Source organism: Pithys albifrons, chromosome 8 (genome assembly GCF_047495875.1).
Source record: "Pithys albifrons albifrons isolate INPA30051 chromosome 8, PitAlb_v1, whole genome shotgun sequence".
In the NCBI taxonomy this organism is placed as follows: Eukaryota; Metazoa; Chordata; class Aves; order Passeriformes; family Thamnophilidae; genus Pithys; species Pithys albifrons.
This window is the reverse complement of record NC_092465.1, coordinates 36,382,611-36,408,486: the sequence shown is the minus strand read 5'-3', so window position 1 is coordinate 36,408,486 and position 25,876 is coordinate 36,382,611. Positions and strand designations below refer to the sequence as shown.

Below are 25,876 nucleotides of genomic sequence, written 5' to 3'. Positions count from 1 at the left end.
TCCCTGTCTGTAAAATACAAGAAGTCGCTGCTCTTCCCCGTAAATTGCTTTGAAGCATTTTGACAGAGAAGAACCATTATCTATCAGCATGGAAATAGTAATATAGGAAGATAATTCTACTTAACAACCTGTTAGAGATAGAAATTTGCTGTGGGAATTTTAAGGTTCAGGAGGAACCTACTCCTCTTCCTTCAAATTACATTTAACAGTAACTTTCCCCGGTGAGGGCTCTCTGAAATGATTACTCCTCCTTGGCACAGCAGCACTGAAGTGTCCCTCCTTCAGTCTTGACATCACATCTATTGAGAAAACAAGCCCTTCTCTCTGGCAATCTGCAAGGTAACAGAGCCCTTTCTCAAACGTCACATATTTATTTCCAAGTGCAGTGAAACCCTAACAGCATAAAAATCTTCTCAAACACAATGTTGAAAAATGTCAAAAGAAAAAAATACCATCATTTTCTCTTTTCTCACAGCTCCTGGCCCACTGCCTAGCACAACAGAGCTCAGGAAAAGCCAGATCAGGCCAGACTGTTCAATTAATAAAAGTGCAGTAGGTGCTGCAATCTGGCTTCAAGTTCAAGCCTGAGGAGATGACTGTCAACTATAATAGAGACACAGTGGAAAGAAACGCTTTGCTTCAAGGACTGCCCCTCCTGCTCACAGGTCCTGCAGACTAACCTTCCTGCTCAGTACCTCTACCAGCTGCAAACTGTATCCCTTAAGCTTCCTCATTCTTGCTTCATGTTCACCCTGCAGCAGTCACAGACCTGCACCGTTAGAGCACTGACTGCTTCTGTAGTTCTCTCCTGTCTTTACTCATCATCCTGCCTGGAGAAGAACACAGGTTCAGGCAGTTCTTTGACATATGAAGGAGTTGACACTTCCTCCTACAAATGTATATGGCCAGCAAGTGTTTGCAGCTGCACAAGACAACTGTATTCAGGAACCCCAGCTCTACAGAACATTCCCCAGACCCCCATGAAGAGAGGCTTATCGGGAAGCAGTAGCTCACTGAAAACAAACCAACCCCACCTCATTGCCATGAAAAGCCAAAACTGCGGATGGAAAATCAAATTCTAATTAATCCTTCCAGTCCTGCAAGTTGTCTCACAACAACAATGATGTTAGGAAGGTCTTACATGTAAAAATAATTTAATAAAATAGCTACTTGAAAGGCATTAGGAAAAAAGGCAACAGAAATAACACAGAATTATTTTGCTTCTGTAGATGATATGTAATTAACTAAGTGGGTAATTTACCCATTTTGCTTCATTTCTCTTCTCTTAAAACATGGTCTGAAATACTGTAATTGTCCAGACACCTTAAATTCTGATATAAGAGACTTAATCACTGTGAGAAGTCAAAACCTCAGAGCAAGATTACAGATTGTGTTTGAATTTCAAGAGGAGAAGTAGGCTGAGATCTGGCACATGGTTTTAACACAGAGGACAAATAACTTGGAAACAATTGAGAGGTGTGGTTCATAAGCATCACTGAAAATCTTAACAGACTACAACTCATGAGGTTTTACTCTAATTAACCATCACTAAAGTACCTCAAACTGAAAAATTACTCTGAGTCCTGAAATGTTAAGAATGAAGTCAACCTCAGGTAGTCATCTCTTCCCTTAGAAGTCAAACCATTTATGAATCCACACCATGATACCCAAGATTACACAGTCCTAACGCATTTCAATTAATTATAGTACTGGTTAAAAATTGTTTGAGCTGAATAAATACCCTCAAATTCATTAGGCCCTTGAAGATAGATGTTCTGAGGCTTTCCAAGATAAAGAAATTACTTTCCCAAGTGGTGAAATGAAAGAGAAGGGGAGAGTCTTGCACTCACCTCCCCTACACTCTTCATGGAACTTCCAATCCTATTGGACATATGCTGAAAACGGTCCAGATCCCAGCAAGGTATCTTGGTAACAACGTAATCGAGGCTGGGTTCAAAGCAGGCAGAGGTTTTTCCTGTCACCACATTCTTGATTTTTGGCAAGGGAATCCCAAGGGCAATTTTGGCAGCAATGAAGGCTAATGGATACCTGCCATAGAGCAGAAGTAGAGAACAGTAGAGTAAGAATTACTCCTTTTTGCAAATCCTAGAAGTGGATCCAATTAAACAGATGTGAAGTGATTGCGCATCCTCAATACAATGGAAGGTTCCTATGCTCAAGCACAGCACGACCCAATGACCCATCCAGCCTTCCACCTCAACACATTGCAGATCCACCTCCTTAGACCTGGGCCTTGGTTTTTTTATCCAAAAAGACACCACTTTCAGTAGCTGTCACACCCACAGTGAGCACACACCTATAGGTATGTTTTGCTGCAAGTCTGTCATCTAAAAAGGAAGCAATAAAATGCCCACTGACCAACATCATGGCTTATCTCCAGCCTGCTATGGCTCTTCAACAACCACAAGAGGCACTGAGAACTGCAAATTAGAGATTAATTTGTGCCTCTCAACAGTCTCTGCAAAGTGCAATTAAGAAGCCAATTTTTAAACAGAATGCTCTGACCATTCTTACCTTGATTAGCTTATGATTAGCCAACAAAACAGAAGTAGTCAGCACTGCCACTTGCATCAGTCTGACAGACTGTGTCTTCTGGGTTCCAGGGGTGATTTGTAGCCAACATATGGATACAGTGGATGTGCTTTGCAAGGACAGCTATTAGGTTCCCCCATACACACCTCCTGGGAGTTTTTCCATTTGTAAATAAGAACATCAGCAGGGACCTGAAGAGCTCACTTACCTGAAGAGCTCACTTGCCCCTTCCTGAAGAGCTCACTTGCCCCTTCCTCCATCTCCCAGTAGGACTGGCTCTCCAAGGCTCAATCATAGCATGTGGTGACAACAACTGTTTTAGAAGCTTCTCATGTAGCAATCTGCTGCCTACTGACCTGACCACTCCAGAGTTCTCCCTGAGCCAACTTCGTTCTTCCTTGATGAAAATTTAGCCTACAACTCCATGTTTTAACTGCATGGAGAGCAGATGCAGGAACTTGTCTTCCTTTTAGCTGTCACATATTTAAATGGATTCAAATCCATTATTGTAATTCCCTCTTTTTGTTCTACTCCCCTCAGTTTTGTTTATTCATTTGTTTGTTCTGTAGCATTTGGGGTTTTTTAAATAATCTTACCCGGTTGCCTTGGAGGCCAAAGCTGAACTTCTGGAGAGTCTGGCATTAACTTCAATAATGTAGTACTCCAGGGAAGTTGGATGCAGAGCAAACTGGATATTACACTCTCCCACAATGCCCAAATGTCGAACAACTTTGATGGCACGATCCCTCAGCATCTGAAACTCCTCATTAGTGAGTGTCTGGCTTGGAGCCACTACAACAGAATCTCCTGTTTGTCATAAGGTAGAAGTGAAGGAAGATGAGAAGCAGCTCAGAAATAGTAAATTCTGGTCTCACAGGTCACTGTCTTTACCAATCTGCTGCTAGAAATGAGGTTGATTTAGCTCAACAATATCTGTTTCATACCCTAGCTGGCTTCATCCAAGATCAGAAGAGTATTTATAGAGCCCTCTTCATCAATCACAAAACTGTATCAAGAACAGCAGGCAGAAGGGCACTACATAGGAAAAGTTAATGAGACATTTTCAGCAATTGCCCCTGTGTCCAAGCCTACCTGTGTGGACTCCCATGGCATCGATGTTTTCCATACTGCAAACAACAATACAGTTATCAGCAGTGTCTCTCACAACTTCATACTCTATCTCCTTCCAGCCAGCGACTGATTTTTCCACCAGAATTTGGTTAGTCATTGCAAATGCCTGGGAATATAAACAGTAAAGTAAATGGGAGAAAGAAGAGAATAGAGGGGAGGGGAAGGGAGGGGAGGGGAGGGGAGGGGAGGGGAGGGGAGGGGAGGGGAGGGGAGGGGAGGGGAGGGGAGGGGAGGGGAGGGGAGGGGAGGGGAGGGGAGGGGAGGGGAGGGGAGGGGAGGGGAGGGGAGGGGAGGGGAGGGAAGGGAAGGGAAGGGAAGGGAAGGGAAGGGAAGGGAAGGGAAGGGAAGGGAAGGGAAGGGAAGGGAAGGGAAGGGAAGGGAAGGGAAGGGAAGGGAAGGGAAGGGAAGGGAAGGGAAGGGAAGGGAAGGGAAGGGAAGGGAAGGGAAGGGAAGGGAAGGGAAGGGAAGGGAAGGGAAGGGAAGGGAAGGGAAGGGAAGGGAAGGGAAGGGAAGGGAAGGGAAGGGAAGGGAAGGGAAGGGAAGGGAAGGGAAGGGAAGGGAAGGGAAGGGAAGGGAAGGGAAGGGAAGGGAAGGGAAGGGAAGGGAAGGGAAGGGAAGGGAAGGGAAGGGAAGGGAAGGGAAGGGAAGGGAAGGGAAGACTTCAAACCAAAAACCCACCACCACAAAAAAAAAACCAACCAAACAAAAATACACCCCACCAATGAAACACCAACAAAACAAGCAAAAAAACCCCTCCCCCCTAGAAAAACACCAAATCCCTTATTAGAACATGTTCCATATTACCATATTAAGATTTTTGGGACTTATCTCCAAACATCCCGGACCAACAAGAAAATTGAAAGATGAAAGATGTAAAGTTTATACCATTGATAACAAACACTTTCTCTCTCTCTGTTTTTTTTTGTTGTTTTTTTTTTTTTTTTTGTTTTTGTTTTTGTTTTAAATCGCTTCAGCTTCTTTTGAAAGGTATTATTATGTGATATGATGGGAAAAAAAGGTAGGGAAGGTGTGCTTGCAGTGGCATATAAATAACAAACAGTAATACAAAAATATCTAATGCTTCAATCATGCGACAGACACACGTTTTTATGTGGGCAGCTCCAAGGACTTCAGTAGGAACACACTGCAGAATGTGAACTGACAGATTGATGGGGAGTGTGGGTGCCAGCAAACAGTCCACAATTAATAGCACTAGTAATGCGGCTTATTATTGGCATACTAGTCAGAGGCAAGAGTCATGATTTATTCTTAAACTAATCTTGAAAGCATTCAGTGCATGAGGCAAAAATGAAAAATGCAGTTTGCTGGTAAATGAGCATAATCTAAATGAATAAGTGGCCTTAATACTAGATAGAAAACATTAATCAATTTACACTAAAAATCCAAGAAGGCAATGGACACACTATCAATCCATCCTTTAGTAAAGGTTCTTGTTTTAATGTTGTCCATTAACTCTGTTTCCAGTCTGGTCCCTTCGGTCATTAGATCAAGCTGTTATTCAAATGTTGCCCTTCGCTCAGTTGCCGAAATCACACATAAAAAAATAAAAAAGTTTGAGGAATGGCATTCCACACCCAGCCTAAGCAGGCACTGAATTTGTGGTGATGTAGCAGGAACACCCAGCCACATTTGTAAGACAATCCTCACTGCTCCTGTGTCCCTTGTCTTTTTTCACTCAGTGAGCAGGCTCGGGAGACATGAACTAAATGCCAGGTTACCTGAACTAGCTATGGTCTGTTATCTGAACTATAAACAGTTAAGAATCCAGTACCTGTAAAGGCTGTTCAATGAATTACTACAGATCATAACTGAAGAGAACAGAGTTTCTGCTGGGCTGTGAAAATGAGCATCCAAATGTAAGTTAATTCAGCAAAACTCAAATGGGTTTTCACTGTACATTTTGAAATATCGATACTTAACTGGAAGGTTTTGTTCGCTCTGAGGGACAGGAGGCCTTGCAGAGGGGTCCAGATCAACTGGAGCATTAGGGTATGGGATGACATTTAACAAGTAGAAATGCCAGATTTTGCACCTAGGATGAAATAAGCCCAGCACAAGTATAAACTGGGAGAGGAGTAGCTGGGGAGCAGCCCTGCAGACAGGAATCTGGGTCTGCTGGAAGGCAGCAGGCTCATTTAAAAAAAAAATCAAGGCATGCTGATTAATAACAGGCATTCCTACTGAAAAAATGGGTTTCCCATTGAAAAATATTTTTATATAAACCTTTCACGCAGCTGCATTCCCAGCATTTCCTGTGAATTTTTGCTTTCTCTAAACAAAGCCTATGTGTGAGCCTAGTGTTTCCAACTCACTGTCAGTCTGTAAGATGGGGTTTTACTGCACCCACTACCTCCTCCCACGTCTGTCAGTCCTGTTCCCTGAGCTGCCCACGGCTGACCCTGCCCCAGCAGTGTTTGTTCAGCACTGGGCACACTAGACCCAAAGTGTGTTTGCGAGGCAGCCGGGTAGGCGAACACAAAAACATCATCAGTGGTATTTCTTTCTAGAGAGACATGAAAGATTAAGAGGTTCAGCAAACCAGGAAAAGACAAACACAGTAATTTTAGAGACCCTTGGATAGGTTTTATTTCCTAAAATTCTGCATTTTTTGCCAAGGAAAAAGTTTTTTATTTGTTTTCCCCAATTATCTGTTTACTTTTCACAGCAAATTCTTAAACAACAATCCTGGATTTCCTAAAGAAAAAGAGCTGTCCTCACAGTCAGGGATGGCTGGTAGATGTCAAATTATGAAGTGTCATCCTGTTAAACCTCTACATGAGCTTTTCATCTAGCCAAAACACCACATTTAGAAGCAAACATAGCAGAGGCCTAAGGCTCCCAGCTCTTCTGTCCCTGAGACTACATTAGAACTCAGCATTTCAAATGTTACAACTTTCTTGACCTCATTCATGTGCCATTTACTCATGAAAGTAGGTGAGTATAGGTCAATATGATTCATTTCAGACCAAAATTGCTGAAAAACTTGTTCAAATTATGACTTGTTTGTAATGAATTTAACAGATCTGTCATTTAGCCATTTTCATTCCCTAAGTCAGTAGGAATTATGAAAAGAAGGCAATAGAAGGAATCAGGGCAGCATTTTACAGATAAGGTGAAAGGTAGGGTATGTACAATTCCAATGCCTGTGATTTTTAGAAGAGTGTCTAAGAAAATCATATGTTCAGTTCTGTTCCCAGAGCTTGAAATTCCAGACAAACCTTTGTACCAAGGTCCAGCAAACTTTCCTTATCAGGACATAAGCCTGACCCCAGACCACCAAGGGCATAGGCAGAACGTATCATGACTGGGAAGCAAATATTTTCAGCTGCCTTCAGAGCATCTTCAACCTTAAAGAAGAGGGGAATACATTTCAGAGATAGATAAAACTTCAGATGAATAAAGTTTTCAACTCTGGTTACATGATTAACTGGAAATCCCATCACTAAGACAATAAGCTGCCCAAAGATAAAACGAAAATAATAAAAGTTTTTGTAATATAGGACTTCATCCAAAGACTTTTTTAAAATTGCTTTTTTCTGCCAAACAGCAGAAAACTGGATCATCCACTCAGGGGGGTGACTTCTGTCTTTAGCTATGTGCGAACTCCTTGCTGACTTCCCACAGACTTTGCCATTTTCCTTATCTACTTTGTCTCCAGAGACTTCAGCATAAACAACCCCTCCAACAGACATCCTGGTTTCAGACCTGTTCAGTTTTCTCCAAACTCAAATGGACTTTCCACTGAATCAATTTTTTGTTTTCATACTCCCATCCTCAAGAAATATTTCATTACTGCTGATTTGGAGGACTTAAACACTGAAGTCTAAATAGCTTGTGGAAGATTTAAAAATAGAAAAGTACCCCTGACATCTTACATAGTTTTGTGCTGCAGAACTGGTCACCCCAACCAAATTTACTTTTCTTCTCAATGTGTAAATTAGCTGAGGCTTTCCAAGAGCTTAATTGCATTTTCCCTCATTTTAGATCAGTGACCCAGCATCGATCCCTGAGAAGTGATGATGCAAAAATATACACTAAAGAATCCACAGCTGCATTCAGCTTTCACTCAACAAAACTAGAAATACCTTCACTAACTCAAATGGGTAATAGCAATCACATCTTCAAAATTATCTGATTTACCGATTCCACTGCAAAGCTGGGAGCAAACTTTTCATTTAGCTCGGTCAGTTTATCAGAAAAGAGCTTTCTATCCTCTGTAGCCATGATGGATTCAACTGATGTACCCAGAACTTTCACACCATACTGCTGCAGGACTCCTTGCTTGAAGAGTTCCACTCCTGTAGAGCAAACAAAGACACAGTTTTGAGGGTTAATAGTAAGTGAGGAGTCATAACATTAGAATCACAGAATGGTTTGGGTTGGAAGGGATCTTAAACATTCTCTCATTTCACTCCCTAGCCATGGGCAGGGATACCTTTCCTAGACCAGTTTGCTCCAAGCCCCATGCAACCTGCCCTGGAACACTTCCAGGGATGGGGCATTCACAGCTTCTCTGGGCAACTGTTCAAGTGCCTCACCACTCTCACAGCAAAGAATCCAGAAAACTTCAAAAATTTAGAAAGAAGAAAGTATTCAAAAGGTATCTGACTAGCTGACTACTTGTTTGGCCTCATCAACAGGTAATTTTATTATTCATTTTCAGTATTAGATCTCAGAAATATAACATGAAATCTTCTGTCCTCAAACCAGTAAAACATGGGATATTAGTACAGTTACTGCTTGGCCATCACCTGCAACACAGAGCAAAGCTGCACAGATGAATACTGGCCCAAGAAGTTAAATGATCTCTGCTTCAAAGTGGTTTGAATATCCCAAATCCAATTATGATAACTAAGAATTAAGCCAAGAAGCAGGACATATTAATCATTTTCAAATATCAAACCCAGCAGTCAGATGTTATGTTCACAGCTTAGCAGGGACTCACACCTCCCAAGTCTCTACCTGTGTCTCTTAGTAACCCATGCAAGGTATGAGGCATGTGAGTCTCACATGCCTGCACAAATAAACTCTGCTTAACATGTGGTAGGATCACAGAATCATTAAGCTTAACTCAGCACAACCATGTTCACCACTAAAACATGTCCCCAGGTGCCGCATCCACATGCCTTTGAACACCTACAGCCTGTTTCAATGCCTTACCACCCTTTCAGTGAAAAAAATTTTTCTAATATCCAATCTAAACATTCCCTTGTGTAACTGGAAGCCATTTCCTCTGGTCCTGTTCTTTATTACTTTACTTGTTATTTGATTAAAAAAAAAAGGAATCTGCCAGTAAGGAGGGCCAAGGCACCTGTATCACACTTACCACAGTTGAGAGCAGTCTGGCCACCCATGCCCAGAATAATTCCGTCAGGACGCTCAGCCTTGATAACCTCTATGACAAACTGTGGAGTGATGGGGAGGAAGTAGACAGCATCAGCCTGCTTTAAGCCAGTCTCACTGGTCTGCACTGAAGCAATATTGGGATTCATGAGGACAATTTTCACATTCTCTTCCTGAAAAATTAAAATCTGCATTAAATACAGGTATAGAATAGCTAACAGCAGTAGCAAGAGATGGGGTTCAACAAGCAGTTTACCAACAACAGAATTAAAAAAGCCTCATTCCTTACATCCTGTCCCATAAGAGATTTCTGGCCTCTTGTATGAGGCTGAGCTAATATAAATTCCTTACTTTTGTGCCTCTGCTGTCTGTGATTCTTGTGGAAATTAGCATTCCCACCCAATTCAGAAAATCTGTTGAAATTGTTTAACACTTTTAGGAGTTACATAGAGGAGACAGGAACAAAGTTCAGCATAATCACGTCTGTCTTCTGTTGGAAATCAGATTAAAAGTGCCAAAGCAAAAAAATTAATCAAAAGCCAATCTTTCCTTGCCAAGCAGTAGGTCTTTGATCATGGGTATCCAAGTATTTCTCAGATTTTTTTGTATCAACTAGTAATAGTAACAGAAATACACTTTTTGCTTTGGCTTTACTTAAACATACTTTAATTTTCCCAGTGTTATGACTTTAAAAATCTTGTCCCATAACTTTTTTTATTTGATTTTGCACATATTAAAAGACAAACTCTGCCTCTGTACACAAGGCAAAGGTTAGCAAAAACTTTACTCTGCTTTTTCTCTGTCACAGATAAGAAATTGAGATAGAGAGATAATAAAGTTTTTCTGTTTCCTGTGATACCAGTGGGAGTTTTGCCACTCTCTTGGCTACAGATAGAAGTTCACCACAATTTGCTCATTATTAGAAAAGTCTGAGCCAGAGCTGGGCAGATCAACTCTGATCCTTCATGGAATATTAGCACAGAGTGAGGAAACCAACAAAGCTTTGCTAATAATGAGTGTCAACCACAAATAGATACAAAACAGTGATTTACTGGTTTGTTGAAAAGGTGGACTGGAAAGTGCAAAGGCTGTGATCTCGTTTTTTTAAGGGAACTCATTGGAATCTTCATCAACTTCTTGTAAGGCTGTAAACTTCTACAAACAAAAATCATTTGCAAACAATACTAATTATAGATGCAAAATGCATTTCAAGAGAAAGATTTGCTATATGGAAGTTGTAAAGGTTAAGAAAGAATGGTGACTCCCATTAAAAACAGGAATGGTTACAATATTTAAAATAGAGTAGAAACAGGAATAAGCCTGGTAGATTAAGTCATCCATCTCTGGAGAAAATGCTACTTACAGGAAGTGTTGCTGGGACCAGCAGAGAAATTGCTGTTTCCCCCCAGTTCACAATATTCATGAAAATGCCATAGGACTTTCCTGTGTTTGTTCAAAATTTGTGATTGTTTGTGTCACTGGTTTGGGGGAACAAAGAAACAGTTCACCTGAAGCAGTGGGATTCTCACTCAGAGCTCTGAGTGCATAATTCAGGTGTTGGATAACATTTTTTCTCCTTTGTTTCTTTACTTAAAATACTGTCTTAAAGACTAGCTGTAAATTTCTGCTGGCCTTTCTTCCCCGTGAGAAACTGGATTTTTTTTCACTGAAGCACACTCCGTGGAAATGTGTGAAAGAGGGAAGGGAAAAAACATATAAAATCCTCATAGAAAACATAGCAGGTTTAGATAAATGACCCTAAACTGGGTAGTCTCCATGACAGCGGTGAGGGAAAAGATATCACACCCTCTAGCCCCATTGTTTTGGACTATGGATTTTTCTGCACTTGTAGTTTGCCCTTGCAACCCTTTCCTTCAATTTCTGCCTTTTTACTTCTGCTCTGAAACTGTCATACTTCTACAAGCTCTCCTCCTTCTTCACAAGAAGTTAGACAGAAACTGGGGGCCCAGGTAACTCTTACATTACCGGTAGTAACCCCATTGCAGTACACTTCTATCCTTCTACACCTTCTCCTAGCATGACCCTTTGCCCTGCTATCCTTTCTAGGACCTGTTCTGGAAACAAAACCTGACATACCTGACCTTGAAAAAGTTTGTTCCATTCAAAATAAATACCATTTAGAAAACCCGCCTTGGTAAGGGGTTCAAAATCTTTTATACAGCAGCAGCCAACTATTCAGCTGTTGTTATCTACCATGCAGTGTGTTGACATAGTCCAGAAGTTCCATAGTTCCAGCTCAGGTGTAGTTGACTATATTCCTCCTCTTCTTCTCCATTTAGTTTGAGAAGCCTGGAGTGTCCAGGCAAACATCACAAATAACAAACTGCTCAAAGACTGCAGTGGAAACCTCGAGAATATATTTCTTTGGAAGATAATTCTAACTTACTTCACTGATACAAGTTCACCAACAAAAAGGGTTAAATTTCCCTGTAGTTATTTATCCTCACCAGCTTCCCTGCCCCACTGTTGCTATAGTTAGAGGTTAGCTGTGAGAAAAGAAAGTAAGCTACATGAGGTTAATATTTTCAGAGTATCTCCTCACCTTCATGGCTTTCACAGCCTGGGATCCAGAGTAATCAAATTCCCCTGCCTGACCAATAGACAGGCCCCCGGATCCTAGAATGAGAACTTTGGAGACCTACAAGTGTCAAAACAACATGAAAAAAATGAGTCCTGTCGTTGTGGATGTTGAACAGAGACTGTGCAGCATTGAACAGTCTTAAATTACAGAACATCAATTCTAAAATGAGAAGAAAAGCCACTGCACTTTTACTCCTAAGAGTATTTCTACTGGACTTCTCTCATATATCTTTGGTCAGAGAAACAGTTGACTCATGCATAGGGCATACAATAAACATTTTAATGTATCATGTGTTTACAGATAACTGTGCCTCGCTTTGGCTGCCCACCAAGTCCAGCTGCCTTCTAAGATAGCAAAACTGCATGAAATTCATCTCACACCAGGAATTTTCAGACTTTTTTGCTAGCAACCAAGCACCAACATTATGCTACAGGCACAAAATCTTATGACCATATTATCCCAGGGCACCTCATTATACTGCTATGAGAGTACCTTCCTTAGGAGAACTGCAAAGAAAAATCCATGAAAATTCAGAATATAAATCTTTCTCAGAGAAAAGGGACTTAGTAACACGAGAGAGGCCTGATGACTGTGAGACAAGCAGCTGTCAGGACTTTTATAAGGGAAGCTTCCTCTGACTTCCATGACCAGTTTTCCGTGCCATTTTGTGCTGTGGGTTCAGTTGGAATTAACGAGGTCCCAGCGTCATTGACAGGCATGAAAAACAATTATCTATATACTGACCTCCACTTTGGAAGCTGTCACTCCAGCCTTGGGCAGGACTGAGGAAATGGTACTGCCTTTCCCACTCTTAACCAGGGAAATAAAAGAATCAAACAGGAACTAGGAAAAATAAACACATGTATTTAACCACCAAAGTGGAACTAAATAAATACCAAGAAAAGAAGGAAAAAACAGGCCATTTGTGAGCTCAAGCAAAGAGCTCTGTTCTGCTGCCTTCAGCAGGTAGATTTACACCATCTGAGAAGAGAAAATAATTATTTGAAATTTATTTAACAACTTTGACACCTCTGACAAAAATGTATTCAAGAAAGTGAGGTCATAATCAGGAAGAAAACACTCATCGATCACGTCTGTGAGCTTTGCGTCTCTGTGGCTGGCAGTGCAACTTGTAAACGTGCTTTAAATGCTAAAACACAGAAGAACATACACTAGACTAGCTCAGAGAACCATCTGGAATGGGACCTGCTACAGAGCAGGGACCTGAAAAGGGATATCTAAACATCAGTTGTGCTAAATCAGTGTTGTCTTTCCAGAGGAGGTCCCAGAGCAGCTGTCAGAAAAGTGTTCTCCAGCCAGGGCAGGCAGGCAGGCAGCTACACACAGTGGGACAGGTTTCCCACCTGACCCACACCTGCAGAGGTCCTGCCATGCAGCCCCTGAGACTGACTGCTGGGAATTATCTATTAAAGTATGGATGGTCCTACAAGCCAATCAGGACATGCATTATGTTATCAAACCCATCCCAGCAGTGGGAGTGCACAGACTTGAAAAAAACACACAAGTGAGGATTGTTTTGAGTTCTCTGAGATTCTCTAGTCAATCAGATTCCTATGAAACTTCTTGACATCAAGAGATTTATTTGCAGATTTAATCAACATCATCAAATTAAGATTAAAATAAGCACTTCTATGTATTCTCCCATCTTCCTCTCTCAGGAAATGCTAAACAGTTTATTTATATCAGACAGGTCTCCTCTGCCTTTCACATCCCCTGATGCTGCTCAGTCATACTCTCTGACTATGCAACCAGTTGTTACATAATTTGCACAAAGTCACAGATGGGGGATTAAAATTTGATTTCACGTAGGAGAACCAGAGTGAGGAAGTGTGAATCCATTGACATAACTCTGCAGTAATTATAAAATTTGAAAGTGGAACTAAAATGTATTAGAAAGTTACTGATTTTATTACAAGGCATCTGGCTAGTATTTTTTCTGTTAAGATGGAATCCTATTCCTTTTGCAAGAGATTTGAGCTTGATCCTGCAAAAGCTGAAGCACTTCAGTAACTTCCAACACAGAGATAATCCCACCAGCACTCAATGCATACACATACCATTAATGGAATCATTGATCCAAGGCACACAGAAGTCTGTAGATGCCTTATTGGTTGTAATTAGCTGCAGATCAAGCTAAGCAGACACAAGCCTATGTGTGATTGGACCCTCTGTTAGGATCCTGAAATTTCCAAAACCAAGACGTAGAGCCATCACCAACATAAAGACTTCTCACTGGAGCTGATACGTGTCTGCACTCCCCAGGCCACCCGTAAGGAAGCACAGATCAGCCCTCATGCATTACCTCTGTGTCCCTCGGCCCAGGATTTGCATCTGGATAGAACTGTGCTGTGAAAATTGGTCTGGTCTCATGCATCATTCCCTGCAGGAATAAAAGCAATTCTCTTAGACACCTCCTGACAAGCAAACAAGCCAAGAGAAAGCCACACCTCAACCCTGTAAGCACTGAAGGCCAAAGGACTGGTAAATTTCCAGGGCCTGTCAAATTTACACCCCTTTCATCCACAATCTTCAAACCATATCTCATCCAAAAAGCCATGGAGGCTCTTGCTCTGCTGCTAACGCTCCAGTGCCTGTGTAACCCTCAGCTGTGCGTGGACAAGGGGCACACTGGAGAGACTGCTTTCACTGCAACAGTAAACACTGCTAAGCTGGAAGAACTTAACAGAGTAGATACACTGGTCACCCTCCAGAGTCAATCCTGGACTGGGCAGAGAAGGAAAGCTGGCAAAAAAGGATCACCTGGGAGAAGGCTGTAATGAAATGGATGGTTTTATCACCCCAATTTGGTTGATTCTGTCACATAGAAATGGTTTTTGATCACAGTTTTGATTTCCATGACTCACTTTAAATGCTGATACAGGGGCTTGATCTCTGGCCTGGATTGGACAGAGTGATGAAGGTGAACTACTGCTGTGGACAAACAATAGCTACGAAGGACCTAAACTGAGTTTAAAGAGTGCATGCAGTTTCAGTTGGAGCCAGAAAAAATGATTTTTTGTTTGAGTGGCCTGATAGCACCAAGAAGCATGATCCACTGAGAGACTACCCTATAGATGTCATTGCTCATGATCCCCAACTCCAGATGAGGTAAAGAAGTCCCTCATGAGGAAATCCAGGGAAAAATAATCCTGATACAACCTGCTTCCCTTAGGAATGAACAAAGGAGTCCCAACAGTCTATGAAGAGCCACAGCATCTCTCAGAGCTGCAGAGTGGGATGTTGGCCTAGGACAGGAATGAGAGATGAGCTACTGACCACAACTGATCCATTATGGTGTGAGTTTATGCCCTCAGAGTAAAGACTTCCTTCAGTCTGTCACATTTTCCCTGAATGCTCATGTTCCTACTAGATTCTCTTCATTGCTAGTCAATATTTGGAAACCTGTGTTGGCCCTGTTTGACTGTGATGGGTCAGGTCAGCCACAAGAAACGCTTTTTCTTTTTCAAACCAAGGAATGCAACAGACCGCACATGACACCCTATCCAGTCCTTATCCTGTTTGTGCATCCCATGCTAAACCAACATGGTCCTTTGTCTGTCTGTGAAGCTTTAGGAGACTGCTGCTGTGCACAGAAATGTTTTTTTAGTTCACATAAAGGAAGGTCACTACTAGGTCAAGAAGACTCATGTCCAACCTTATCACCTGTGTCTCCAAACTCCAGCTAAAGCCAACGTGAAAGGCCTGGAAACTAGAGGGTTCAGTTCATCAACATAGCTAAAATAAACTCATTTAATTTTCTTTGGTAACATATGTCTCTGTTTAGACATATCTGTAAGGATAAAGAAAACAACAACTGACAAACAAAACTGATTCTAAAATCATCAGCTGGGTAGTTCAGAGCAACACTGTTCAATCTGTCAGACTTGATGAGGGGCATTTATACAAAACAAGAGAGAGAGGCATATTCCTAGGGGAGAAACAGCTTTTGAAAATACCCTTTTTCCAATGATTTCCTGATAGTTAAAAAGCTTTCACTAACTTCCACAACACTGGGCTTCATGGAATAGATTTAAAATGGGCAATTACAAAGCCTGAGATCTGTCTCAAATATGGGTGTCACTTGACTTCTACCTTAGATCCTGTAAGCTGTTCTCTAAGGGCAGCCTATCTCCCTCGTGATTTTAGTCATTGAAATTCTATTTACAATAGCAAACCAAATTAGATTGCAATGATTTTCTTTTCTGTGCTCAGCAACACGGAACCAACACAACAAAATGGTGGCAACAGGCTTGCAGTGCTGTGGCACCGAGGCAATGGTAAGTGAGTGAGCACCACCAAATCCTGGAAATGAATAAGGCAGCTGTTAAAGGGCAATCCTGAAGTCACTGTGACAATCCTACACTTTGGGCTGGTACAGAAAACAGTGGCAAAGGCTAACCCATTGTGGGCTTTAAGACAAGGCTCCAAGTAAAGTAGATGGCCAGATCATCGAGTTCAGCTCTAACTGTAATCTGACAGTAAACTTCCAGGAGATTAAATAAATCCAGAGAGTCTTTGCTCACAAGAGGCTTCTGTGTGCAAGTATCTGGAATAAAGCATAAGCTCACTTCAATCATTTGGTCATTCGCATTCACAAAAAGCGGCTTCCAGCCAGGTGGGAGCGTAGAGCTGTCGAGGGCATAGCCATGGTTCTGAGCAGTGATGATAGCCTGTCCATTCACTGTATTCAGGGTGGGCTGGTTCTGGCCTCTGGAAGAAAAAAGAGTCAGAAAATAGGAATGTTAGATGTGTCCAAGTGCCACAATTAGGAGGAACTGGTACCTAAGAGGCTACACACAACAGTTCAATTGTAGCTGTTCAATACTGGCAGCTATTATGAAAATAATAAGAGCTAGCAGAAACTTTTCTACTGTTCAGTTTGAGGGGAATCAATTATATCAGGTACTTTCAAAACACCCTCAAAAACAGTAGTGCATGACATGACAGTTTAAATTAAAGGCAAGGAGAATGGCTGGGATGAGGTAGTAATGTTACTGACATGCTGGCTGCTGCTGAGGCAGGTCAGCAGCAAAGCACTGCTTCTCTCTGGCCTTTCACAGTGCTGAACTGGTCTGTCTAGGCCCTGGAAAGCAGAAGAGCTGCCGCACCTCTTGGCCATCTGCATCTTGTAGGAAGTGGCTCCAGCTGCTATTCCAGTGATTAGATGTCCCATGCTAATTCCAAACAGGGGCTCTGGGCGGTTGCTCTCCAGGACCTAAAATGAAAAGGTTTTCGAGAGATATTTGAGTGTCTCTGTTTAGCAATTCCATTATAAACCATGCTTCACATGGTTCCTTCACAGACTCAGGAAAAATCTGAATGCCAGAGTGGCAACAGCCTAGGAAGGAAAGTTTCCTCCTCTCCCTTGCTTTAGAGGGAAGCCTGAGAGCACAGCCTAATGTCAGACTAGTTGAGGGGAATAAGAAATGACACTGCATTACAGCCATTTAGTGTGCAGCATTATTCCAAGTGGGAGCCCTGAATTCAGTGCTGTTCTTTCCTAATCCCCAGAGGTCCTGAAAGAGCACGGGGTACTTTAAGGCACCACTAAGGTAGTTGTGGTCATCATGTTTACCATGCATTATTCTCCAAGGTCTGTATAGCCTCGTTGTAACTGCCGGGCTGGAGACAACTCCCAGTGGAGCAACCCAAGGGATATCCCAGGCAGCTAAAATGACTGAACAACATTTGGCCTGTAACATGTTAATACAACCAATTGTTTGGATTTCAGGCACTTTAAAAAAAAAAAGCATATAAGCAAGTATAATCAGTCTATGGCTATTGCATTGTACCTTTCTGACATTCTGAATCACCTCCTGGGCCTTCATGGGATCCCCTGGTCCTCCAGAAATTATGAGCCCATCATAATCCATGCTGGTGAAATCATGGTCCCAAGGAACCAAACACACTTCTGCACCTCGCTAAAAACAAACAAACAAACAAACAAACAAACAAACACCAAACAAACAAACCAACAAGAAACCAACTAGAAAACAACAACTGACAGCAGAAGAGAAACAAATGACCTTGTGTCAGAGATGGTTTCTATGCTTTCATGTCCCAAAGGTTGAATTTATTTTTCAGTGTATGTATACATGTAAAATATGTTCACTTTTACACAGTGCATTCATCCTGATTTCTAAATTAGGGCTTTACAGCTCTTTTCTATAGCATGCCAGAAATAGTCTTGCACATAAAATTGAGACAAAAATTCACATTAATTAAAAAACAGAATCAGAGAAACCCTGTCATCTAGGGAGTGAGAGGACACTGCCTTCATTCTTCCTGTGTGGCTAAAGAAGTGAGGACTGGTGCATCACTGTTCTATAAACAGGAAAAGGTTTTCACGGAATTCTACAGTCAAAGAATAACTCAGGATGGAGGAACCTCAGGAGGTTTGCTCAAAGCAGAGAAAACTTCAACTTTAGGGCAGGTTGCTGAGAGCCTGGTTCAGCTGTGTTTTTAATATCTTCAAGGATGAACATTCCACAATTTTCTTGGGCCTGTTTCAAATATTAACCACCTCCACTAAAGCTTTTTTCCCCTCATTTATTCATTTCTTACAATGCTGGGGTGATCTTCCTTGGTTATTCTTTAGAGAAGCTGTGCCTTATCTTTTAAAGACTCGTCTTTAAGGGGTTCTTCTCACGACTGAGGTCCTCTTTCTTATCTACTCAGTACAGTGGATCAAGTCCAGAAAACATTTCTAGTCCATAAAAATCATCCTAATAATTGTACCTGATTTTAGGAGGGCAACTGCTACTAGAATAGATGTGTGCAGGTGGAAGGAGAGTTAGTGAGTACAGGTGAGGCTTTTGTCAAAGCAAAACGAGAGAAAAGGGAGATCAAGCACTGACCTACCTTTACTAGCAGACGAATAATGTTGTGCTTCAACCCACAGTCAACAGCTACAACTTTAATTGGATTCCCTCTGCCATAAACCTTGACTCTCTATAAAAAGACAGATCATCCTGTAAATGACAGATGATGCCCTATCCCCGAAATACAGGAAAGGTGGGGAACAGAATGACTTTACACAAACAACTGGTTCTTATCAATTTACATGAAAATCTGAAGGAACAGTGCAGACATTAGTGCTGACTTCATTTTTCTGCAGAAGTTGTAATGTTGTTTTACATACTATTGATTAAAGCAATAAACCAATTCCTGAGTAATCACTTGTTTCCATAGTTAAAGACAGGATTTTTTTCCTGTTTCACCTCACTAGCAGTATAGAAGAAAGCCAGTTCTCACAGAAAACCAGGCTAGATACCTGATGAGAGATTTTCAGCTGGAGTTCAGTCCTTAAGCTGATGCCAGTGGAGCAAGGTTGCTTTGCACCAGCTACAGATCCATCCCAGTAACCACCACCCCAACCCTCCCAGTAAGACCAAAGCACACCACAGCTAGAAATATCCTGTGAGCAGCCTTCAGTGCATCATGGCAGTACAGACCAGGCCAAGCACATCACTTAGCATGCTGTGTGTTCATGTGGACCTGACAGTTTTATCTCAGTACTTCTCCTCCTCTTCCAGCTGCTGTTCCTTTACCTATTCCACAAACTAAATTGTTGCTAGTCCCAAATCTTGACCATGGTGCTTTGTACACTGAGCTACCTATTCATCACAACCAGAACAGAAAAGAGTGAAGCCAAACCACTGTATATGTGCCTTGATACTGCACCATGCAGACACACCATCAGACAGCAGTACCACTGATGTAAGGCTATTTATGGACAGCTGCTTTCTGAAGCTTGCTGAATTATTTTACTTGTTACATGACTGCAGGGAGCACAAGGCTGGGATGTTATTTATCAATAAGCACATAATAAGGCTGCCTTCTTCCTGCTAAAAACAAACTCTGTGCTTACCTTCAATTATGCTCAGCTGCTGAAAGCTGATACTGATAAATGTATTTTCCCCAAAGTGGCTTTTCTCTTGGGCATCACAAAAAAGAAAGCCTTTAAAAAACCCCAAAACTCTAAGCAACTGCTTTTTAATCTGCTTCCCTGGGATTTATAGTTCATATCTGGACTCCCTTATGAAAAGATTATAAAATCCATATCCAGTATGGCTGGTGCAGGGTGACAAACTGAATCTTTTCATAGGAGAATTGCTACCAGACAGAAGTAGTCATCCCCTCAAAATGAAGTTTGTTACCAGAATATTGCAACTCCTCCCTCTGTATTAGCCTAACTCACTTGTTTGAATGTTTATTTTTTCAAAGACTGAGATGCAAAGATTTCTAGGATGCAAGAGCATGGCCTGTGTAAGAACCACTGTCCAAAGAAGTTGCTGCCAGGACATTGAAGATAAGGCTGAGGGGAGGAGACAAGAAGCCACAAATGTTAGATTTGCGAGGCCCTAGGGCCGAGGTCTTGGGTGTGTGATGCTTCTTTCCCCGTGTGACATTTCTCTAAGGGAGACTTAGTGGCACTCTCTAGGTGTGTGATATTTACCTCCTATGAACCACACACCCATCACTGTCCTGGAGGGGGCTTCTTGGCAGGGGTGCCTTCAAAGCCAATATTCTTTCCATTCACTGCCCCCCAAGCTTAGAATGACTTTGGAAAACCCAGCACTTCCAGCCCCTGCAGAAACATCATGTGTCTGGAAAACAAACCACACACACACACCCACAAGGAGGCACCAGGAGGGTTTCTCAGGGTATGTTTTATGGACTTCTCTCCCCCACCACTCCTTGATGGATCAAGACACCAGTGACCACAACAACCCAACTCTGCCAGAGACCTTTGAATGGTGACTATAAAATTTTTATTCTTTTGTCTCTTTCTTTCTCTCTTTTCCCTTACACATTCTCTTGGTGACTATGTTACAACCAAAACACCTAAATTCTGGCTTTCTATGCCTTTATATTGCCGTCATATATATAGGTCATCAAGGCCAGGCTTCATGAATGAAGATTAGGGAAGGGCTCTATCCATGCTTGCTGCAACTGTGCTGGTGGCTATAAAGGCCAATACAGGATTGGCAAGTCTGGTTGCAAAAGGCACAGTGGAAAGACTCCTTAGGCAACATTAACGAGGCACAGTTCTTTCTGCATTGTCTTTTCTGCTCGAGACTGATTCTGTGTGTGTTTTCAGAAGAAGCAGCAGCATTATGAATGGTGTGTCTCCATGTCTTCCAGCTGGAGGCCAGAGTGGACCATGGTACTCAATATGGCCAAGGCTGAGGTATTGTTTCAGGGAGTCCTTGTATCTCCTCTTCGGGGCTCCTCTCAAGGCAGCTGCATTCTCATCAGCATGGCCTTGATACTGGTGCCCCCTGCCTGTTCAAGAGCAGACATATTAGTCACATAATCAGTCCAGTGGATGTTTAGGATCGTACGGAAGCAGCGCTGATGGAAGTGTTTGAGGACTCAGGTGGTGGCGATAGATGACCCAGGATTCAGATCCATATACAAGAGTAGACAGTACAATGGCTCTGTAGACACTGATCTTTGTACTTTTCTTCAGGTGTTTGTTGGACCAGACTCTTTTATGGGATTTTCCAAAAGCTCTGTATGTCTTTGCTAACCTGTTTTCTATCTCTGTCAATCTTAACTGTCCAAGGAAATGATGCTTCCCAGACAGGTGAACTGCTGGACTGACTTAAGCTCTGATTCACCTGTGGTGATAGGGAGATGATGGAAGACTTTCTGAGGTGCAGGTTGGTAGAGAACTTCTGTCTTCTTCAACTGACTTCCAGCCCAAAAAGCTCAGCAGCCTCTGCAAAGCAGGATGTGAAGTGCTGCAGAGCTGCTTCTGTGTGAGCAACGAGGGCAGCATCATCAGCAAAAAGCAGCTCACGGACAAGGTGATTCAGGGGCTTGGTGTGGGCCTTCAGTCACCTTAGGCTGAAGAGGCTTCCATTGGTACGATATCGGATGGAGATGCCGTTTTCTTCATCGAGCTCTGCTGTGGCTCTTTGGAGCATCATGCTGAAGAAGATTGTGAATAGAGCTGGGGCAAGAACCCAACCTTGTTTCACACCATTGGTTATTGGAAAGGGCTCAGAGAGTGCATCGCCATATCTGACTTGTCCACGCTGATCCTCATGTAGCAGGATGATCATTTTGAGGAACTTGGGGGGACATCCTAAACATTCCAAGATCTGCCACAGGCCTTTTCTGCTCACAGTGTCGAAAGCTTTGGTGAGGTCAAAGAAAGTTACATAGAATCCTTTGTTCCCTTTCCTACTTCTCTTGCAGTTGTCTGAGAACAAACACCATGTCTGTGGTGCTCCTATTGGCTCTGAAACCACACTGGCTTTCAGGTAGAAGATCTTCTGCAATAGTGGGTACTAATCTGTTCAGAATATTCTTGCAAGGATTTTACCAGCAATGGAGAGCAAAGTAATACCTCGGAATTTGAGCAGTCTGATTTTTCTCCTTTCTTCTGGTACAGGATGATCATGGCTGCACCACGGAGATCTGGTGGTAGTTCCCCTTGTTCCCAGCAACGCACAACAAGCTCGTGAAATTTAGCATGGAGTGCTTGACCTTGCCAGTCAGCTGGCAAAACTGGTGTATGGCTTTGTCTCTTTGTCTTTGTTTGACTGCATCAGAAGTTGCCCTTTGGCTGTGATTAGCCAACCGGGTGAAGGGTGGAGATGAGCTTTGTTTAGGCCATTTTTCTAGGCCCCTCTCTGTGTGGAGCAAGTAGTGGTCTCCTTGAAAAAGGCTGCTTGGTCATTCAGAATGCTGCCAAACCAGACTGTCCTCTCCAGGGTCAGTCTCGAGCGACCAGTGTCCTGAACCGCCTGCTTGCAGGGTTGGGTCTGTGGTTTCCAGTGCACCTTATCACCTGCCATTTCATTCCTCACCTGTCACTACAGGGCTTTACAATGTGGATATGTCCTTTGAGCCTGTGCAGTGTGCAGTGGATATTTTAGGTGAGGCACAGCGTGTGCAGAACTGGCCCCACCCTTTACTCCTGAGGTTCATCTGCCACGGCCCGGAGAGCTTGGACGGCAACAGCAAAGTCCTCAGGACACAGGTTTAGTTAGAGTATCCTTCTCTTAGATGGATAGCCTTGCAGGGGTAAGTGAGCTCCATCTGTCTGGGTTTGGAGTTAGAGTTGTCCTTCTCCTAGAATGGTTGCCAGGGGGCTAGCAAGCCTATCCTGCCCATGGACACACTTTGTCTGACCCTTTAGTTGAGACCTGTCTGGCATGGGAGACCGGAGGCACAAACCACCACCAGCATATCTCACAGCCTCACGGGGGCACACAAACTTCTCCCCTGCTAAAAGGGGGTGTCTGTGGAGAAGCTACTATAGATAATAACAACAAAAATGGCTATATAGCTGTTTCCTTTGCAACCAAATTGTTCTAAAATAAACCATATATTATATATATGTAAAAACTGCTCATCTAGTATCAATTCACTTCAATTCACTCCAAGGGATTTAATAATAAAACAAAAGTTACTCCTACCTGACAGAGTGAATTGTAATATGTGCCTGACATCTTCACAGTCACTCAGACACAAGTGGATTCTGCTTCCACCGTCCATGGTAGAACTCTATCACTGCACAGGAATCATACCATACAGGTCTTCTAACTGATGTCCTTCAGGCTTCTGGGAGGTGGGTTTCCAAAATCTCAAGAAGATTAAGGTGCTCAGTTCCCACAGAAGCTTAGTGTTGTGTGTCAGAGACCTTTAAGAAAAACTCACTCCCCATTTTAAAAAGGGCTTTGAAGACCCCCCTCAATTCCTCACAACATACATACTTAAAAATTCACAAAACATGATGAAGCCAAGATTGCCTTCAAAGGTTCTTCTTGGCTCTTCTCATGGGCAGAGGGAGCTGTGGGGTAAAACTACTTTGAGGTACTTTAATTGTCTCACTCTTAAAACTCTTCCCTGCCCAGTTATTAGCAATGATTTGTTACATTTTCTTCAGCAGCAAGACTAATTTTAGGTGTTGCTGTCTCCACAACTGTTCCCCCACTTGTTTCACTCTGTAAACTGCAGAGACCTGACTCAACCCCTTCATCTGGCCAAGAGTATGTGTACACAGAAACCAGAATGGGTGTTGAATCAGAGAACTGTTAAAATCTACTCCTTCTAATGCTAGAGGATTTCCCTCACCTGTTCACTGCACAGCCTACAGAAAACTCAGTCTGAAAAGATGATGTGGGAAGGCTGCGAGCCAGCAGTCAGGGAGAGGAGAAACTCCTGCTGGCACTAGTGCTGAGAACAGAGGACGTGGGACTGCATGTCATGTATGGAGAGAAGTAACGTTTTAGATTGGAGTGGTTAAATATCTCTTATCTGCTCTGACCCTGACAATCACATGCACCAAAAAACCCCTCCAAAAGTTCCTGCAGAATACTGGCAGTTTTCTGCATTTCGTACCCCTGATTGGTAATGTTACCAAACACAGTCTGTATCACGAGCATTTAAAAAAATGGGGGTGAAAAATAATTAAAAAATTGATCACTCCTAATGTATCATTGATAAGTAGATTCCTGATCTTACTGTATCCTGATTTACATGAACATCACTGTTTGGAAACAGTCCAAATGTTCAGTAATTATCAACATTAAATAGCTTACTTCATTTACAGCCTTATTTGTGATGTTGTTTTTTAAGCTTAAAAGATGAAGTTATAAACATAATGAGACCACCAAAGCACCATTAATCTTACTATATCTCCCTTTTAGAAGCTATTTTCACCCCCTTTACAGAAATTCTGTCTTAGTAATTGCAGAGTTTAGCATCAGCAACCTTACCTATTTCTGAGATACTGCTCCAAATGACTCCACCTGCACTTTGCAGTTCTAGATCAAGTCACTGCCATCCTTCTGTGTAGCAACAATGCCATGACTCAAAATACAGTGGAGGCTTGGCATGAATTTGTGGGATCCCCAAAGATGAGATTTGCATTCCAGGTCACCAGTTACTACTGTAAATCCAAGCCTGGATGGAGACTGCTTCAAATTCCCACTTGCTCACTGACCTGTCTGTTCAAGACTGCTTTCCACCCATGACACTAACACAACAGCTTGTGTAAAAAACAGTACACAAGCAACTATTTGCAGAGCGATTCAAGAGCCTCACTGGTCTTGAAGGAGCTGCAAACACCATAGTAACCATGGAAATTGCAAAAGGGACTCACACACACAGTTCTTACTTCAGCTGGTGGGATTAAGTACCTGATAAGAAACTGTATAAATAAGATACTTTGGCTTAAATTTTCATTTTAGGCTTTTGGTATAACTTTGGGGATTTTAGTAATAAGATTTAAGTTTTGGTTAAGGCAGGGGGAGGGGGAGGGAGGGACTGTACATATGTGAAAAATTACCAGCTATGGAATTCACTGGCTGCAAACATATCTTTTTCAAGAAGCTGCAAGGCCTGGCAGATAAAATAGAACTTAATTGTGCAGGTTCAAAGGTAAACCGGCAGGAGAAATGAATGCAACACAAAAGAGATTATAAGTCAGAGTTACAATTTAATAACAATATCAAAATAAATGCAATGGCACAAAGAAAAAAAATTGGTTTTAACCCACAAAACCCCAGAAGTATAACCCAGCACCCTGGGGCACAAGCACAAAGGGGTTTGTTAGCCCCTGTGCTGAACCCTGTGTGGTTCCCCCAAGTCCAGAGTAAAAGTCCAAAGTGGAAAACCTGTTGGTGCAGCTGACAGTTACAGTCTGATGGAGAGTGGTGGTCACAGTCTGGTTGAAAGTGGTGGTCTCCTCCTGTTGAGGTTTTGGTCCTCCTCTTGATCTGACGAGTGACCCCTGAGGTCTTCTTACCCCAAGATGTGTACCCCCAGGTCCAGGTGGGAGCACCCAGTCCCTCCCCCAGGGCAGGGAGTCACACAATAGGTGATCTAACTCTATGAGTCCATGAGGTATTTTGGGACCATTGATGACCCATTAGCAGATGCCCCCTCAGGCTGGGTGTGAAGGTGCTAAGGACTCCCTGGAGGGGAGTTATCACAGCTCTTATCTCACAGGTGTCTTTCACACCCAGCTCACAACCTGAGGGGTCAGGTGTGCCCTGGGCAGCTGCTGCAAATGGCCCATTGTTCTTGGGAAATGACTAGAGGGGGTAGAATACACAGCTTTGATCACCCCCACACAGTGATAAACTGGTCCCACCTGCTGAATCAGGACATTATTCAAGGCTATCCAATCAGAATTCAGCTAAAGCAGCTGGAGAACTGATAAAACAAGCTAGGGACCTTCCA

At 42.5% G+C, this 25,876-nt stretch overlaps 1 protein-coding gene across 1 annotated transcript in view; it reads right to left on the bottom strand.

Annotated features, from left to right (window-relative positions):
- The window catches only part of CPS1 (carbamoyl-phosphate synthase 1), a 109,892-nt gene that overhangs the window by 60,679 nt on the left and 23,337 nt on the right, over positions 1–25,876 (bottom strand). Inside the window, exons 7-19 of the mRNA XM_071562119.1 lie at positions 18,533–18,622; positions 17,464–17,592; positions 16,780–16,886; positions 16,240–16,381; positions 13,974–14,051; positions 12,395–12,493; positions 11,612–11,707; positions 9,032–9,221; positions 7,846–8,003; positions 6,924–7,052; positions 3,646–3,790; positions 3,150–3,360; positions 1,851–2,049 (exon numbers count right to left, since the gene is read on the bottom strand). Coding sequence (XP_071418220.1) covers positions 1,851–2,049; positions 3,150–3,360; positions 3,646–3,790; positions 6,924–7,052; positions 7,846–8,003; positions 9,032–9,221; positions 11,612–11,707; positions 12,395–12,493; positions 13,974–14,051; positions 16,240–16,381; positions 16,780–16,886; positions 17,464–17,592; positions 18,533–18,622 — 1,773 coding nt within the window. The remainder of the gene's footprint in view (positions 1–1,850; positions 2,050–3,149; positions 3,361–3,645; positions 3,791–6,923; positions 7,053–7,845; positions 8,004–9,031; positions 9,222–11,611; positions 11,708–12,394; positions 12,494–13,973; positions 14,052–16,239; positions 16,382–16,779; positions 16,887–17,463; positions 17,593–18,532; positions 18,623–25,876) is intronic.